This window comes from Hyla sarda, chromosome 2 (genome assembly GCF_029499605.1).
Source record: "Hyla sarda isolate aHylSar1 chromosome 2, aHylSar1.hap1, whole genome shotgun sequence".
Classification (NCBI taxonomy): Eukaryota; Metazoa; Chordata; class Amphibia; order Anura; family Hylidae; genus Hyla; species Hyla sarda.
This window is the reverse complement of record NC_079190.1, coordinates 500196999-500217071: the sequence shown is the minus strand read 5'-3', so window position 1 is coordinate 500217071 and position 20073 is coordinate 500196999. Positions and strand designations below refer to the sequence as shown.

General features: G+C 46.9%; 1 protein-coding gene across 1 annotated transcript in view; it reads left to right on the top strand.

Moving 5' to 3' along the window:
* Window positions 1-2003: 2003 nt before the first annotated feature.
* LOC130357210 (nectin-1-like) overlaps window positions 2004-20073 on the top strand; it is a 120472-nt gene continuing 102402 nt past the window's right edge. The window contains exon 1 of the mRNA XM_056559805.1: window positions 2004-2154. Within this exon, the coding sequence (XP_056415780.1) occupies window positions 2103-2154 (52 nt within the window). The 5' untranslated portion in view covers window positions 2004-2102. The remainder of the gene's footprint in view (window positions 2155-20073) is intronic.

Genomic DNA, 20073 nt, shown 5'->3' with positions numbered 1-20073 from the left:
TTAACCCCTTCCCGACCCATGATATACATATACGACATGCAGATACTGGCCGCTACTCGCGGCATCCCACCGTTCCCGGTAAGATGGTGGCTATCACTTATAGCCAGCCATCTTGCCTCTGGACCTAGGGGGGTTTCGTTCAAATCTGACTAGCCGATGGCAGCGTTTTGCGATGAAAGTCCTGAAAGTCCTGAACAGAGCAGTGTAGTGTGTGTGTCCCCGTCACTGCCCGCTTCTCTCCCCCCTCTCTCTGACAATTTTAAACGTATACATTTTCCTGCATGTAGTTATTAGTGTTGCTCGCGAATATTCGCAATTCGAATATTATTCGCGAATATCGCATATTCGCGAATTCGCGAATTTCGCGAATATAGCGCTATATATTCGTAATTACGAATATTCGTTTTTTTTTTTTTTTTTTTTTTTTCACAGTACACATCACAGTGATCACCCCTCTCTGCTTCCAGCTTGTATGGTGTAAAGAAGGCTGTAATACTACTGTGTGAGACTGGCGTGCGAAAATTCGCATATGCGAAAATTAGCATATGCTATTTTTCGCATATGCGAATTTCCACATATACTAATTTTCGTATGCGCGTATTTTCGCATACGCGAAAATAAAACGAGTATATAACGAATATGCGAATATTCGCGAATATATGACGAATATTCGTCCATATATTCGCGAATATTCGCGAATTCGAATATGGCCTATGCCGCTCAACACTACTAGTTATGATTTTTTCCAGAAGTACGACAAAATCAAACCTATATAAGTAGGGGATCATTTTAATCGTATGGACCTACAGAATAAAGATAAGGTTTCATTTTTACCGAAAAATGTACTACGTAGAAACGGAAGCCCCCAAAATTTCCAAAACTGCGTTTTTTTTTTCAACTTTGTCGCACAATGATTTTTTTTTTCCGTTTCACCGTAGATTTTTGGGAAAAATGACTGACGTCATTACAAAGTAGAATTGGTGGCGCAAAAAATAAGCATCATATGGATTTTTAGGTGCAAAATTGAAAGAGTTATGATTTTTTAAAGGCAAGGAGCAAAAAACGAAAATGCAAAAACGGAAAAAAAAAACCCCGGTCCTTAAGGGGTTAAAGCGCCCACTTTAAATCATTGAACTGCAGCGGCTTATCGGCGTATAACTCGCAGGTAGACGTTAGGCTAAAAATTTTAGCCTAAAAAATGCGTGTTATACGCCGATAAATACGGTATATATATATATGTATATATATATATATACATATATATATATATATATATATATATATATATATATGTATATACACACATATATAGAGACTTTGTAACCAGAGCCAGAGCTGATCAGAGGGCACGCTACCTTATATGGTGGTGTGATGAGAAACTTTGCATTCTTCATATATATATATATATATATATATATATATTCTGAATTCAAGAATTCAAGTGGTCCCTAAAAAAATTTGATTTTGAACTTTCATAATAATTTTTAAAAAATGCTCGTAATAATATAAGCCTTCTAATGTCGTAAAAAAGTTAAAGAATGTTTAAGAAATGATGCCAGCATAAAGTAGAGACATGTTGCGGATGTGAATTAATAACTACATTTATTTGGCGCGACTATTTCTCTTACAAGTAGAGAGTTTCAAACATAGAGAAATAAAAATGTTTCTAATTTTCACAGGATTTTAGAGTTTTTCACAAAAATCGCTTCATGTATCAACAAAAATTTACCGCCAACATAAAGTACAATATGTCTCGAAAAAAACTATTAAAGAGACACATGTCAGATTTGAAAAAAATAAAATAAAAAACACGAACTGGGTCATGGAGGCCAAAACTAGCTGGGTCGTGAAGGGGTTAAAAAATGCTTTTGTAAGCTGGTTTCCTGGGGGTTTTGCTAACGTGCGATTTATTTATTATCAAGGTTGTGCGACTTTTTGATAAATAGGTTGCATGTAAGAAAAGGTAAGTTAAAGAAACATTGTCCTGTAAAAGCCATAGAATTGAAGAGAAGACTTAATCTCCTTCTATGAGAGGACGACTTCAGGTTCCGCCCCCCTAATACAAGTACTCAGTGTGTAGAGATCAGTGCTGGAGTCTGGAGATGTCCGCGCTGTTCTGCACGTTCTTCTTACTGCAGGTCGTGGACAGTCAGGGTGAGTAAGCTCCATGTTTTGGGAATAATCCTGTGGTCGTCTTTTCTTCATTGTACGGTGAGGACTCTACTTAGCTTGCGGCTATTCTTCTGGAACTCTACTAACGGTAGCTTGCGGCTATTCTTCTGGATGTAGCAGAGCTGAATGTCTCACAATGGACGACACATATATCTCTGTATTAACCCTGTCAGGTTGAGTCCCTCAGTGTCCCGGGGGTTCTCCTGCAGTGTTTCCCCCATAAGCCGGTACAAGATTATGTATTATGGGGAAGATTTATAAAAACCTATCCAGAGGAATAATTACCCAGTTGGCCATAGCAACCAATCAGCTCTCTACTTTAATTTTTAACCCCTTAAGGACCAGGCCATTTTACACCTTAGGACCAGAGCTTTTTTGCACATCTGACCACTGTCACTTTAAACATTAATAAGTCTGGAATGCTTTTAGTTATCATTCTGATTAGAGATGAGTGAACTTACAGTAAATTCGATTCGTCACGAACTTCTCGGCTTGGCAGTTGATGACTTATCCTGCATAAATTAGTTCAGCTTTCAGGTTCTCCGTTGGGCTGGAAAAGGTGGGTACAGTCCTAGGAGACTCTTTCCTAGGAATGTATCCACCTTTTCCAGCCCACCGGAGCACCTGAAAGCTGAACTAATTTATGCAGGATAAGGCTGGGTCCACACTACGTTTTGTCCCATACGGGAGCGCATACGGCAGGGGAGAGCTAAAACCTCGCGCTCCCGTATGTGACCGTATGCGCTCCCGTATGTCATTCACTTCAATGAGCCGACCGGAGTGAAACGTTCGGTCCGGTCGGCTCATTTTTGCGCCGTATGCGCTTTTACAACCGGACCTAAAACCGTGGTTGACCACGGTTTTAGGTCCGGTTGTAAAAGCGCATACGGCGCAAAAATGAGCCGACCGGACCGAACGTTTCACTCCGGTCGGCTCATTGAAGTGAATGACATACGGGAGCGCATACGGTCACATACGGGAGCGCGAGGTTTTAGCTCCCTCCTGCCGTATGCGCTCCCGTATGGGACAAAACGTAGTGTGGACCCAGCCTTAGTCATCAACTGCCGAGCCGAGAAGTTCGTGACGAATCGAATTTACTGTAAGTTCGCTTATCTCTAATTCTGATTCCGAGATTGTTTTTTCGTGACATATTCTACTTTAACATAGTGGTAAAATTTTGTGGTAACTTGCATCCTTTCTTGGTGAAAAATCACAAAATTTTATGAAAAATTAAAAATTTTTGCATTTTTCTAACTTTTAAGCTCTCTGCTTGTAAGGAAAATGAATATTCCAAATAAAAATTTTTGATTCACATATACAATATGTCTATTTTATGTTTGAATCATAAAATTGACGTGTTTTTACTTTTGGAAGACATCAGAGGGCTTCAAAGTTCAGCAACAATTTTCCAATTTTTCACAAAATTTTCAAACTCACAATTTTTCAGGGACCAGTTCAGGTTTGAAGTGGATTTGAAGGGTCTTCATATTAGAAATACCCCACAAAAGACCCCGTTATAAAAACTGCACCCCCTAAAGTATTCAAAAATGAGATTCAGTCAGTGTTTTAACCCTTTAGGTGTTTCACAGGAATAGCAGCAAAGTGAAGGAGAAAATTCACAATCTTCATTTTTTACAGTCGCATGTTCTTGTAGACCCAAAATTGTAGGAGAAAATGTATACTTGCATTTGTAGCCCAATTTCTCTCGAGTAAGCAGATACCTCATATGTCTATGTAAAGTGTTCGGCGGGCACAGTAGAGGGCTCAGAAGGGAAGGAGCGACAAGAGGATTTTGGAGAGTACGTTTTTCTGAAATGGTTTTTGGGGGGCATGTTGCATTTAGGAAGCCCCTATGGTGCAAGAACAGCAAAAAAAAAAAAAAAAACACATGGCATACCATTTTGGAAACTAGACCCTTTGAGGAACGTAACAAGGAATTAAGTAAGCCTTAATACCCCACAGGTGTTTTTGCAATTTTTTTTCACTAAAATGTGTGTTTCCCCCCAAATTTCACATTTTTGCAAGGGTTAATAGCAGAAAATACCCCCCAAAATTTGTAACCCCATCTCTTCTGAGTATGGAGGTACCCCATAAGTTGACCTGAAGTGCACTGCGGGCGAACTACAATGCTCAGAAAAGAAGGAGTCATATTTGGCTTTTTGAGAGCAAATTTTGCTCGGGGGGCATGTCGCATTTAGGAAGCCCCTATGGTGCCAGAACAGCAAAAAAAAAAAAAAAACACATGGCATACCATTTTGGAAACAAGACCCCTTGAGGAATGTAACAAGGGGTACAGTGAGCATTTACCCCCCACTGGTGTCTGTCAGATCTTTGGAACAGTGGGCTGTACAACATTTTTAATTTGCACAGCCCACTGTTGCAAAGATCAGTCAGACACCAGTGGGGTGTAAATTCTCACTGCACCCCTCATTACATTCCGTGAGGGGTGTAGTTTCCGAAATGGGGTCACATGTGTTTTTTTTTTTTTTGCATTTGTCAAAACCGCTGTTACAATCAGCCACCCCTGTGCAAATCACCTCAAATGTACATGGTGCACTCTCCCTTCTGGGCCTTGTTGTGCGCCCCCAGAGCAGTTTGCGCCCACATATCGGGTATCTCCGTAGTCGGGAGAAATTGCATTACAAATTTTGGGGGTCTTTTTTCCCTTTTACCTCTTGTCAAAATGAAAAGTATAGGGCAACACCAGCATGTCAGTGTAAAAAAATTATTTTTTTACACTAACATGCTGGGGTAGACCCCAACTTCACCTTTTCATAAGGGGTGAAAGGAGAAAAAGACCCAGAAAATGTGTTTGGCCTTGAAATACGACAGGGCTCCGAAGTGAGAGCGCAATGTGCATTTGAGGCCTGAATTAGGGATTTGCATAGGGGTGGACATAGGGGTATTCTATGCCAGTGATTCCCAAACAGGGTGCCTCCAGCTGTTGAAAAACTCCCAGCATGCTTGGACAGTCAATGGCTGTCCGGCAATACTGGGAGTTGTTGTTTTGCAACAGCTGGAGGCTCCATTTTGGAAACAGTGGCGTACCAGACGTTTTTCATTTTTATTGGGGAGGGGAGGGGGGCTGTGTAGGGGTATGTGTATATGTAGTGTTTTTAACTTTTTATTTTATTTTGTGTTAGTGTAGTGTAGTGTTTTTAGGGTACAGTCACACGGGCGGGGGATTACAGCGAGTTTCCTGCTGCGAGTTTGAGCTGCCGCGCAAAATTTGCTGCATTGCAAACTTGCAGCGTGATACTCACTGTAAGCCCCCTGCCCATGTGAATGTACCCTGTACATTCACAGGGGGGGGGGGGGGGAACCTCCAGCTGTTGCAAAACTACAACTCCCAGCATGCACGGCCTATCAGTGCATGCTGTTAGTTATAGTTTTGCAACAGCTGGAGGCACACGGGTTGGGAAACACTGAGTTAGGAAACAGACAATGTTTCCCAACCAGTGTGCCTCCAGCTGTTGCAAAACCACAACTCCCAGCATTCCCAGACAGCCGAAGGGCATATTGGGAGTAGTAGTTACACCACAGCTGAAGGAGAACAGTTTGGGGACCACTGTGTAGTGGTGTCCAAGCTGTAGCCCTCCAGATGTTGCAAAACTACAACTCCAAGCATTCTCAGGCATGCTGGAAGTAGTAGTTCGGCAACATCTTTAGAGCCAGATGTTGCCGAACTACAACTCCCAGCATGCTTGGAGTTGTAGTTTTGCAACATCTGGAGGACTACAGTTTGCAGACCACTAATACAGTGGTTCCCAATCTGTGCCCTTCCAGATGTTGCAAAACTGAAGGTCCAGATGTTACAGAACTACAACTCCCAGCATGCCTGGACAGTAAGGGCATGCTGAGGATGTGTAGTTTTGCAACATCTGTAAGGGCACAGTGGTCTCCAAACTGTGGACCTCCAGATGTTGCAAAACTGCAACTCCCAGCATGCCCAGATGCCAAGGGCTGTCTGGGCATGCTGGGAGTTGTAGTGCAAGGGGACCAGATGGAGCAGTCCAGATCGCTTTACGGCGGTCTGGACTGCTGCAAAGGTCCCGCAACGCCACCGAAGATCCACTCACCTGTCGCCACCGCCGTTGTCTCCGTCTTCAGGGACGAGGCAAGTACCGGGGCCGGTCCCTAGCACTCCCCCGTCCCCCGTCGCGTCCTCCGGTCTTCCTCCCGTTATCTCCAGACTTCCAGGGGCCGGGCAGGGCGAGAGGAAGTAACCGCCCCCCCCCCCCCCTGCGATTGGTCGGTTAGCTAACTCCTATACTTCAGCATGGTCCTGGCTGTCTGTGACAACCAGGATCATGCAAAATTACCGGGCGGTCGGGTCCCAGAGACCCGATCAGCCCGGTATCGCCGCAGATCGCAGGGGCGATTTCCCTCGTGATTTGCGACGATCGCCGGCATGGGGGGCCAACATGGCCCCCCTCGGCGTCTGCCCTGGATGCCTGCTGAAGGATTTCAGCAGGCATCCGCTTCCGATCTCTGCCCGGCGAGCGACAGAGACCGGAAAATGCCAGGACGTCCGGGGACGTCCTGGGTCCTTAAAGCCCAGGGTGCCAGGATGTCCCCAGGGTGCCAGGATGTCCCCGGGTCCTGGGTCCTTAAGTGGTTAACAAGGCCTCTGTAAAATGAAAGAAGTGATCTGATTGGTTGCTATGGGCAACTGGGCAACTTTCCTTTGCACAGGTTTGATAAATCTCCCCCTATGTGTATTCAAAAGTATAAAGGACCTTTGGAGGACCAATGTGTAAATGTCTAAAGGACCTTTGGAGTTATCACATGTTATGTTGTCACATGTTACCCAGAGAGCACCAGTAAAACACATGACCTGCAGCTTGACCTATGGGCTTCTGGCTCAGCCCCCCTTTATAAGAGGGGCGGCCATTAGTGTTGGGCGCAAATATTCGCATTTCGAATTTTAATCACGAATATCGCAAATTTGTGAATTTGCGAATATTGCGAATGTATTCTATATATATACTTTTTTCCGCATATTCACATATGTGAATATTCGCATATTCCTTCTTTTCACTTGTGGGCCAATTAGAATGATGAAAACAACATCCCTAGCAACCAATAGTAAAGCTGCCCACCCCCTCACTGTTTTCTTCCTTGAATACACGAATATGCGAATATTCACATAGGCGAATATAACGAATACGCCAAATTCACGAATAAAGGACAAATATGAATCTATATATTCGCGAAATATCGCAAATTCGAATATGGCCGATGCCGCTCATCACTAGCGGCCATTACAATGTGCACACCAGCCACATTGTCAGTCATCTCATCTATGTCTGCTCTCTCTACCTATAACCAAGTCATCAGTCAAGTCAATCATAGTCAGAGAGGCTGCATAGAAGTCTGATCCAAAAGTACTGCAAGTCCCAGCAACCTTCATGGCCCTTTCCGTGTTACTGGTCTACTCTCTGGGATTCTGGCCGAGCTGTAGAGACTATAACAACCGTCTGACCTCAGTAAAGTCTCCGTTAACCATAACCTGGTCGTGGACTCTTCTTGCCCTGCCTAACCTAGGGATAACGGGGATATAGTTTGGGTTGTTACCGATCCTCAAAAACCACTCTGGCGTCACGAACATTAGGGGTTAAAAACACCTTGCCCCTGGGCTATACCATCTGCCCCATCCACCTACACCCTTCCCAACCCGTGGTCACACCACAACTTTGGCGTCACCACAACTTAATGTATCTAAGCCTGTTTTGAAGCCTGCAGATTATTACTCCCCTAGGACATATGATACTATAGATTATTACTCCCCCCTGGATATATGATGCTGCAGATTATTACTCCCCTAGGACATATGATACTATAGATTATTACTCCCCCCTGGATATATGATGCTGCAGATTATTACTCCCCTAGGACATATGATACTATAGATTATTACTCCCCCCTGGATATATGATGCTGCAGACTATTACTCCCCCTGGACATATGATGCTGCAGGTTACTAGCACCCAGATATATACGTTTATATATACAGTGATCCCTCAACTTACAATGGCCTCAACATACAATAGTTTCAACATACAATTGTCTTTTCTGGACCATCGTAAGTTGAAACCAGACTCAACATACAATGTACAGACAGTCCAGATCTGTGAAACGTGTCAATGGCCGGAAGAACCAACCAATCAGAATGGACATTCACTGGTAAAACCCCTGTATTACTGAAGTGTATGCACTGACTGGTGTCTGGTAGCGCCCCCTACAGTACAGGGAGGTATTACATGTTCTGTACTCTTTACCTGTATTACTGCAGTGTATGCACTGACTGGTGTCTGGTAGCGCCCCCTACAGTACAGGGAGGTATTACATGTTCTGTACTCTTTACCTGTATTATTGAAGTGCATGCACTGACTGGTGTCTGGTAGAGACCCCTACAGTATAGGGAGGTACTACATGTTCTGTACTCTTTACCTGTACTACTGAAGTGTATGCACTGACTGGTGTCTGGTAGCGCCCCCTACAGTACAGGAGGTATTACATGTTCTGTACTCTTTACCTGTACCAGGATTAGCTGCTCCTTTGGACACCAAGTGAGGGCGACTCCATAACTTTTTTTAGGACATTGCCCGTACTGTACAGGACCCTGAAGAAGCTCCTGTCCTCTACATAGACCAGTGTTTCCCAAGCAGGGTGCCTCCAGCTGTTGCAAAACTACAACTCCCAGCATGCCCGGACAGTCTTTGGCTGTCCGGGCATGCTGGGAATTGTAGTTTTGCACCAGCTGGAGGCTCCCTGCTTGGGAAACACTGACATAGACAGTGATTACAGCTCCCAGCAGATCTTTATTACTTTTATATGTAAGGATTTGCTTTATCTATATTAGTTATCTACTTATTTTTCTTTAATCCTCACTTTTTCCTATTTTTGGATGACATTTTGGTGCCTTTAGAACCAATTACCAGGTTTCCATAGAGTTCTGGTCTCAACATACAATGGTTTCAACATACAATGGTCGTCCCAGAACCAATTAATATTGTAACTTGAGGGACCAAAAATGCAACAACCAAAAAAAAAAAAAAGGAGTAAAAGGTTTGATAAATACCCCCTATATTTATATGGTTCTAACACATACGTTTGGGAACAGCCTCATTCACTTTAACCTCTTAAGGACGCCCTGCGCCCGATCCCGGTGTCGGTCCCAGCTGCTATTCATAGCCGGGGCCCTGGGCTAATAGCGCGGCACCGATCGTTGTGCCGTGCGCTATTAACCCTTCAGACTTTGATCACCGCGTCGAAAATGAAAGTAAATGCTTCCCGGCAGCTCAGTCAGGCTGATCGGGACTATAGCGATAAAATCGATATGTCCCGATCAGCTAGGACGCGAGCGGAGGTCCCCTTACCTTGCTCCATCGCGTCCGATCGGTGTTTGATTGCTCCAAGCCTGAGCTATAGGCTTGAGCAATCAACCCCCTATTACGCTGATCCATGCAAAGCTCTGCCTCTGCAGGGATCAGCTTAGAAGATCAGTGTGTGCAGTGTTATAGGTCCCTATGGGAGCTAGAACACGGAAAAAAAAAGTGTAAAAAAAAAAGTGAATAAAAGTCATTTAACCCCTTCCCTAATAAAAGTTTGAATCACCCCCCTTTTTCCATAAAAAAATAAAACAGTGTAAATAAAAATAAAAATAAACATATGTGGTATCGCCGCATGCGAAAATGTTCGAACTATAAAAATATATCATTAATTAAACCGCACGGTCAATGGCGTACGCGCAAAAAAATTCATATTTTTGGTCACTTTTTCCATCATACATTTTTTTTTATAAAAAGCAATCAAAAAGTCCGATCAATGCAAAAATGGTACCAATAAAACTTCAGAAAATGGCGCAACTAATAAGCCCTCATACTGCCCCATACGCGGAAAAATAAAAAAGTTATAGGGGTCGGAAGATGACAATTTTAAACGTATACATTTTCTTGCATGTAGTTATGATTATTTTCCAGAAGTGCGACAAAATCCAACCTATATAAGTAGGGGATCATTATAACCGTATGGACCTACAGAATAAAGATAAGGGGTCATTTTTACCAAAAAATCCACTGCGTAGAAACGGAAGCCCCCAAAAGTAACAAAATGAAAAATTTTCTTCAATTTTGTCGTATAATTAATTTTTTATCCGTTTTGCCGTAGATTTTTTGGTAAAATGACTAATGTCACTGCAAAGTAGAATTGGTGGGGCAAAAAATAAGCATCATATGGAATTATATGTGCAAAACTGAAAGCTGAGGAAAAAAGGAAAATGCAAAAACGGAAAAACGCTGAGTCCTTAAGGGGTTAATAACCCGAACTTAATCAACTGGGGATTACGTTTAGGTCATTTCTCAAATTTAAAGCATATGAAGTCCTGCATGACAGCATCTAGAAGGAGTCAGTGCACAGTGCCCCGTCTTCTGTATACTCAGTGTCATTCTCAGCATCTGTTCTTATTCTCTATACAATACACTGTACATTGTTCCCTCAAGTTACAATATTAATCAGTTCCAAGACGACCATTGTATGTTGAGACCATTGTATTTTGAGACCATTGTATGTTGACTTGAGACCAGAAATCTATGGAAACCTGGTAATTGGTTCTAAAGGCACCAAAATGTCATCCAAAAATAGGAAAAAGCGAGGATTAAAGAAGAATAAGTAGATAACTAATATAGATAAAGCAAATACTTACATATAAAAGTAATAAAGATCTGCTGGGAGCTGTAATCACTGTCTATGTAAAGGACAGGAGGTTCCATAGGGTCCTGTACAGTACACAGGGTCCCAAAAAAAATTCAAATAGAGCTGCCCCCACCTGGAGCATACCTGGCACAGTTACAAAGTAGTACAGAACATGTAATACCTCCCTGTACTGTAGGGGGCGCTACCAGACACCAGTTAGTGCATACACTTCAGTAATACAGGTAAAGAGTACAGCACATGTGATATCTCCCTGTACTGTAGGGGGCGCTACCAGACACCAGTCAGTGCATGCAGTTCAGTAATACGGGTAAAGAGTAGTACAGAACACGTAGTACCTCCCTGTACTGTAGGGTGCGATACCAGACGCCAGTCAGTGCATACACTTCAGTAATACAGGTAAAGAGTAGTACAGAACATGTAATACCTCCCTGTACTGTAGGGGGCGTTACCAGACACCAGTCAGTGCATGCACTTCAGTAATACAGGTAAAGAGTAGTACAGAACATGTAGTACCTCCCTGTACTGTAGGGGGCGATACCAGACACCAGTCAGTGCATACACTTCAGTAATACAGGGGTTTTTCCAGTGAAATGCCCATTCTGATTGGTCGGTTCTTCCAGTCAGCGACACCTTTCACAGAACTGGACTGTCTGTACATTGTATGTTTAGTCTGGTTTCAAGTTACAATGGTCCAGAAAAGACCATTGTATGTTGAAACTATTGAATGTAGAGGCCATTGTAAGTTGAGGGATCACTATTTTCAGAAAGTCTTCAGCCCCGATCACCTTATCCCACTTTCTTATTGTGTTTCCCTCCTTCTTCCCCTATAATGGCAAAGTGATCACAGAATGTTACAGATCTTTACTAGATTCTCATAGTGATATAAGTATTTATTACCTTTACTATAACATGTGACATAAGTATTCATACCTTTACTCAAGACTTAGTTGAAGCCCCATTGGCAGTGATTCTGGCCTCCAGTCTTCTTGTGGATGATGTCACAAGGTTTACACACTTGAATTTGGGGATTTTCCTCCATTTTTCTCTGCAGATCCTCCCAGCTCTCAGGTTGGACCGTCGGTGAAAGCCATTTTCAGGTATCTCCAGAGATGTTCCATTGGGTTTGGGCTCTGGCTGGCCCACTCAAGGATATTCATAGAGTTATCACTAAGCTGCTTCTGTGTTTTCTTTGATGTGTGCTTAGGGGCATTTGGGGAGACTTATCAAAACTTGTGCAAAAGAAAAGTGAAATATCTCTGAACTTTTCTCCATTCATCTTTCCCTCAATCCTGACCAGTCTCCCTGTCAACACAGCATCATGTTACCCCCACTTATGCTTCACTGTAGGGATGGTATTGGGCAGGTGATGGGCAGGGCCTGGTTTCCCCCAGATATAATGCTGCCCCCACCATGATCACTGTAAGGATGGTATTGGGCAGGTGATTGGCAGTGCCTGGTTTCCTCCAGACATGATGCTGCCCCCACCATGATCACTGTAGGGATGGTATTGGACAGATGATGGGCAGTACCTGGTTTCCCCCAGATATAATGCTGCCCCCACCATGATAACTGTAGGGATGGTATTGGGCAGGTGATGGGCAGTGCCTGGTTTCCTCCAGACAGGATGCTGCCCCCACCATGATCACTGTAGGGATGGTATTGGGCAGGTGATGGGCAGTGCCTGGTTTCCTCCAGACATGATGCGGCCCCCATCATGATCACTGTAGGGATGGTATTGGGCAGGTGATGGGCAGTACCTGGTTTCCTCCAGACATGATGCTGCCCCCACCATGATCACTGTAGGGATGGTATTGGGCAGGTGATGGGCAGTGCCTGGTTTCCTTCATATGATGCTGCCCCCACCATGATCACTGTAGGGATGGTATTGGACAGATGATGGGCAGTACCTGGTTTCCCCCAGATATAATGCTGCCCCCACCATGATCACTGTAAGGATGGTATTGGGCAGGTGATTGGCAGTGCCTGGTTTCCTCCAGACATGATGCTGCCCCCACCATGATCACTGTAGGGATGGTATTGGGCAGGTGATGGGCAGTGCCTGGTTTCCTTCATATGATGCTGCCCCCACCATGATCACTGTAGGGATGGTATTGGACAGATGATGGGCAGTACCTGGTTTCCCCCAGATATAATGCTGCCCCCACCATGATAACTGTAGGGATGGTATTGGGCAGGTGATGGGCAGTGCCTGGTTTCCTCCAGACATGATGCTGCCCCCACCATGATCACTGTAGGGATGGTATTGGGCAGGTGATGGGCAGTGCCTGGTGTCCTCCAGACATGATGCTGCCCCCACCATGATCACTGTAGGGATGGTATTGGGCAGGTGATGGGCAGTACCTGGTTTCCTCCAGACATGATGCGGCCCCCACCATGATCACTGTAGGGATGGTATTGGGCAGGTGATGGGCAGTACCTGGTTTCCTCCAGACATGATGCTGCCCCCACCATGATCACTGTAGGGATGGTATTGGACAGATGATGGGCAATGCCTGGTTTCCTCCAGACATGATGCTGCCCCCACCATGATCACTGTAGGGATGGTATTGGGCAGGTGATGGGCAGTGCCTGGTTTCCTTCATATGATGCTGCCCCCACCATGATCACTGTAGGGATGGTATTGGACAGATGATGGGCAGTACCTGGTTTCCCCCAGATATAATGCTGCCCCCACCATGATCACTGTAAGGATGGTATTGGGCAGGTGATTGGCAGTATCTGGTTTCCTCCAGACATGATGCTGCCCCCACCATGATCACTGTAGGGATGGTATTGGGCAGGTGATGGGCAGTGCCTGGTTTCCTTCATATGATGCTGCCCCCACCATGAACACTGTAGGGATGGTATTGGACAGATGATGGGCAGTACCTGGTTTCCCCCAGATATGATGCTGCCCCCACCATGATAACTGTAGGGATGGTATTGGGCAGGTGATGGGCAGTGCCTGGTTTCCTCCAGACATGATGCTGCCCCCACCATGATCACTGTAGGGATGGTATTAGGCTGGTGATGGGCAGTGCCTGGTGTCCTCCAGACATGATGCTGCCCCCACCATGATCACTGTAGGGATGGTATTGGGCAGGTGATGGGCAGTACCTGGTTTCCTCCAGACATGATGCGGCCCCCACCATGATCACTGTAGGGATGGTATTGGGCAGGTGATGGGCAGTACCTGGTTTCCTCCAGACATGATGCTGCCCCCACCATGATCACTGTAGGGATGGTATTGGGCAGGTGATGGGCAGTGCCTGGTTTCCTCTATATGATGCTGCCCCCACCATGATCACTGTAGAGATTGTATTGGGCAGATGATGGGCAGTGCCTGGTTTCCTCCAGACATGATGCTGCCCCCACTATGATCACTGTAGGGATGGTATTGGGCGGATGATGGGCAGTACCTGGTTTCCCCCAGATATAATTCTGCCCCCACCATGATCACTGTAGGGATGGTATTGGGCAGGTGAGGGGCAGTGCCTGGTTTCCTCCAGACATGATGTTGCCCCCACCATGATCACTGTAGGGATGGTATTGTGCAGGTGTTGGGCAGTGCCTGATTTGCTCCAGACGTGATGCTGCCCCCACAATGATCACTGTAGGGATGGTAATGGCAGGTGATGGTCAGTGCCTGGTTTCCCCAGACATGATGCTGCCCCCACCATGATCACTGTAGAGATGGTATAGGGCAGGTGATGGGCAGTATCTGGTTTCCTCCAGACATGATGCGGCCCCCACCATGACCACTGTAGGGATGGTATTGGGCAGGAGATGGGCAGTACCTGGTTTCCCCCAGACATGATGCTGCCCCCCCCCATGATTACTGTAGGGATGTATTGGGCAGGTGATGGGCAGTGCCTGGTTTCCTCCAGACATGATGCTGTCCCCGCCATGATCACTGTAGGGATGGTATTGTGCAGGTGATGGGCAGTGCCTGGTTTCCTCCAGACATGATGCTTCCCCCACCATGATCACTGTAGGGATGGTATTGGGCAGGTGATGGGCAGTGCCTGGCTTCCTCCAGACATGATGCTGCCCCCCCCCCCATTATCACTGTAGGGATGGTATTGGGCAGGTGATGGTCAGTGCCTGGTTTCCTCCAGACATGATGCTGCCCCCACCATGATCACTGTAGGGATGGTATTGGGCAGGTGATGGGCATTGCCTGGTTTCCTCCAGACATGATGCTGCCCCCGCCATGATCACTGTAGGGATGGTATTGTGCAGGTGATGGGCAGTGCCTGGTTTCCCCCAACATGATGCTGCCCACACCATGATCACTGTAGGGATGGTATTGGGCAGGTGATGGGCAGTGCCTGGTTTCCTCCAGACATGATGCTGCCCCCGCCATGATCACTGTAGGGATGGTATTGTGCAGGTGATGGGCAGTGCCTGGTTTCCCCCAACACGATGCTGCCCACACCATGATCACTGTAGGGATGGTATTGGGCAGGTGATGGGCAGTGCCTGATTTCCACCAGACATGATGCTTCCCCCACCATGATCACTGTAGGGATGGTATTGGGCAGGTGATGGGCAGTGCCTGGCTTCCTCCAGACATGATGCTGCCCCCCCCCCCCCATTATCACTGTAGGGATGGTATCGGGCAGGTGATGGTCAGTGCCTGGCTTCCCCAGACATGATGCTGCCCCCACCATGATCATTGTAGAGATGGTATAGGGCAGGTGATGGGCAGTACCTGGTTTCCTCCAGACATGATGCTGCCCCCACCATGATCACTGTAGGGATGGTATTGGGCAGGTGATGGGTAGTGACTGGTTTCCCGCAGACATGATGCTGCCCCCACCATGATCACTGTAGGGATGTATTGGGCAGGTGATGGGTAGTGCCTGGTTTCCCGCAGACATGATGCTGCCCCCACCATGATCACTGTAGGGATGTATTGGGCAGGTGATGGGCAGTGCCTGGTTTCCTCCAGACATGATGCTGCCCCCGCCATGATCACTGTAGGGATGGTATTGTGCAGGTGATGGGCAGTGCCTGGTTTCCCCCAACATGATACTGCCCACACCATGATCACTGTAGGGATGGTATTGTGCAGGTGATGGGCAGTGCCTGGTGTCACGATGCCGGCTGGCAGGAGGTGGATCCTCTGTGCCAGAGAGGGATTGGCGTGGACCGTGCTAGTGGACCGGTTCTAAGTCACTACTTGTGTTCACCAGAGCCCGCCGCAAAGCGGGATGGTCTTGCTGCGGCGGTAGTGACCAGGTCGTATCCACTAGCAACGGCTCAACCTCTCTGACTGCTGAAGATAGGCGCGGTACAAGGGAGTAGACAGAAGCAAGGTCGGACGTAGCAGAAGGTCGGGGCAGGCAGCAAGGATCGTAGTCAGGGGCAACGGCAGGAGGTCTGGAACACAGGCTAGGAACACACAAGGAAACGCTTTCACTGGCACAATGGCAACAAGATCCGGCGAGGGAGTGCAGGGGAAGTGAGGTATACATAGGGAGTGCACAGTTGAACACACTAATTAGAACCACTGCGCCAATCAGCGGCGCAGTGGCCCTTTAAATCGCAGAGACCGGGACAGGACCAGCGGAGAGCGAGTCAGGTACGGGAGCCGGGGTGCGCATCGCGAGCGGGCGCCACCCGCATCGCGAATCGCATCCCGGCTGGAGGCAGTATCGCAGCGCACCGGGTCAGTGGATCTGACCGGAGCGCTGCAGTAGCGAGAGTGTAGCGAGCGCTCCGGGGAGGAGCGGGGACCCGGAGCGCTCGGCGTAACAGTACCCCCCCCCCCCTTGGGTCTCCCCCTCTTCTTGGAGCCTGAGAACCTGAGGACCAGACTTTTGTCTAGGATATTGTCCTCAGGTTCCCAGGATCTCTCTTCAGGACCACAGCCCTCCCAATCGACCAAAAAAAAGGTTTTCCCTCTGACCTTCTTGGAGGCCAGTATCTCCTTTACGGAGAAGATGTCCGAGGAGCCGGAAACAGGAGTGGGAGAAACAAGTTTGGGAGAGAAACGGTTGATGATGAGTGGTTTAAGAAGAGAAACGTGAAAGGCATTAGGAATACGAAGAGAAGGAGGAAGAAGAAGTTTGTAAGAGACAGGATTAATCTGGCACAAAATTTTGAAAGGACCAAGATAGCGTGGTCCCAATTTGTAGCTGGGAACACGGAAGCGGACATATTTAGCGGAGAGCCATACCTTGTCTCCGGGAGAAAAAATGGGGGGAGCTCTTCTTTTCTTATCAGCAAACTTCTTCATGCGTGATGAAGCCTGTAAGAGAGAATTTTGGGTCTCTTTCCATATGGTGGAAAGATCACGAGTTATTTCATCCACAGCGGGCAAACCAGAGGGCAAGGGAGTAGGGAGGGGGGGAAGAGGGTGACGGCCGTACACCACGAAAAATGGGGATTTGGAAGAAGACTCAGAGACTCTGAAGTTATACGAGAATTCGGCCCATGGTAGAAGATCTGCCCAGTCATCCTGGCGGGAGGAAACAAAATGCCGTAAATAATCACCCAGGACCTGGTTAACTCTTTCTACTTGTCCATTGGACTGAGGATGATAAGCAGAAGAAAAGTTTAATTTAATCTTGAGTTGTTTACAGAGAGCCCTCCAGAATTTTGACACGAATTGGACGCCTCTATCCGAGACGATCTGCGTGGGCAACCCGTGAAGACGAAAAATGTGTACAAAAAATTGTTTTGCCAACTGAGGCGCTGAAGGGAGACCAGGAAGAGGAATAAAATGTGCCATCTTGGAAAATCGATCAACGACCACCCAAACAACAGTGTTGCCACGGGATGGGGGTAAGTCTGTAATAAAGTCCATACCAATCAGAGACCAAGGCTGTTCGGGGACAGGCAGAGGATGAAGAAGACCAGCGGGCTTCTGGCGAGGAGTCTTATCCCGGGCACAGACAGTGCAGGCCCGCACAAAATCAACAACATCCGTCTCCAGAGTCGGCCACCAATAGAAACGAGAGATGAGTTGCACGGATTTCTTGATGCCCGCATGGCCTGCGAGATGGGAGGAGTGACCCCATTTGAGGATTCCGAGGCGTTGGCGTGGAGAGACGAAGGTCTTCCCTGGAGGAGTTTGCCTGATGGAGGCTGGAGAAGTGGAGATCAGGCAGTCAGGAGGAATGATGTGTTGCGGAGAGAGCTCTACTTCCGAGGCATCCGAGGAACGAGAGAGAGCATCGGCCCTAATGTTCTTATCGGCAGGGCGAAAGTGAATTTCAAAATTAAACCGGGCAAAGAACAGAGACCACCTGGCCTGGCGAGGATTCAGCCGTTGGGCAGACTGGAGATAGGAGAGATTCTTGTGATCGGTGTAAATAATAACTGGAAATTTTGATCCCTCCAGCAGATGCCTCCATTCCTCAAGTGCTAATTTAATGGCCAGTAGCTCTCCATCCCCGATGGAGTAGTTCCTCTCCGCCGGAGAAAAGGTCCTAGAAAAAAACCCACAAGTAACAGCATGCCCGGAAGAATTTTTTTGTAGAAGAACCGCTCCAGCTCCTACTGAGGAGGCATCAACCTCCAATAGGAAGGGTTTAGATGGGTCAGGTCTGGAGAGCACGGGAGCAGAAGAAAAGGCAGACTTGAGCCGTTTAAAGGCGTCTTCCGCTTGAGGAGGCCATGACTTAGGATTGGCATTCTTTTTGGTTAAGGCCACGATAGGAGCCACAATGGTGGAAAAATGTGGAATAAATTGTCTGTAATAATTGGCGAACCCCAAAAAACGTTGGATAGCACGGAGTCCGGAGGGGCGTGGCCAATCTAAGACGGCAGAGAGTTTGTCTGGATCCATTTGTAGTCCCCGGCCAGAGACCAAGTATCCTAGGAAAGGAAGAGATTGACATTCAAACAGACATTTCTCCATTTTGGCATAAAGTTGATTGTCACGAAGTCTCTGAAGAACCATGCGGACATGCTGGCGGTGTTCTTCTAGGTTGGCAGAAAAAATCTGAATATCGTCCAGATACACAACAACACAGGAATATAAGAGATCATGAAAAATTTCATTAACAAAGTCTTGGAAGACGGCAGGGGCGTTGCACAGGCCAAAGGGCATGACCAGATACTCAAAGTGTCCATCTCTGGTGTTAAATGCCGTTTTCCATTCATCCCCCTCCCTGATGCGGATGACATTATAAGCACCTCGTAAGTCCAGTTTGGTAAAGATGTGGGCACCTTGGAGGCGATCAAAGAGTTCAGAGATAAGAGGTAGAGGGTAGCGGTTCTTTACCGTGATTTTATTAAGACCGCGGTAGTCAATGCAAGGACGTAGGGAGCCATCTTTTTTGGACACAAAAAAAAATCCAGCTCCGGCAGGAGAGGAGGATTTGCGGATAAAGCCCTTTTTTAAATTTTCCTGGATGTACTCAGACATAGCAAGAGTCTCTGGGGCGGACAGAGGATAAATTCTGCCCCGGGGTGGAGTAGTGCCCGGGAGGAGGTCAATAGGACAGTCATAAGGCCTGTGAGGAGGTAGAGTCTCAGCTTGTTTTTTGCAAAATACATCAGCAAAGTCCATATAGGCCTTAGGGAGACCGGTTACAGGGGGAACCACAGGGTCACGGCAGGGAGTACTGGGAACCGGTTTAAGGCAGTCCTTGAAACAAGAGGTACCCCAACTCTTGATCTCCCCTGTGGACCAATCCAGGGTTGGAGAATGGTGTTGAAGCCAGGGTAGTCCAAGGAGAATTTCAGAAGTGCAATTGGGGAGGACCAAAAACTCAATTTTTTCGTGATGAGGTCCGATGCACATTAGGAGGGGCTCCGTGCGGAAACGTATGGTACAGTCCAATCTTTCATTGTTAACACAATTGATGTAGAGGGGTCTGGCGAGACTGGTCACCGGGATGTTGAACCTGTTGATGAGAGAAGCCAAGATAAAATTTCCTGCAGATCCGGAATCCAAGAAGGCCATAGTAGAGAAGGAGAAGGTAGAGGCAGATATCCGCACAGGCACAGTAAGACGTGGAGAAGCAGAGTTGACATCAAGGACTGTCTCACCTTTGTGCGGAGTCAGCGTACGTCTTTCCAGGCGGGGAGGACGGATAGGACAATCCTTCAGGAAGTGTTCGGTACCGGCACAGTACAGGCAGAGATTCTCCATGCGGCGTCGTGTCCTCTCTTGAGGTGTCAGGCGAGACCGGTCAACTTGCATAGCCTCCACGGCGGGAGGCACAG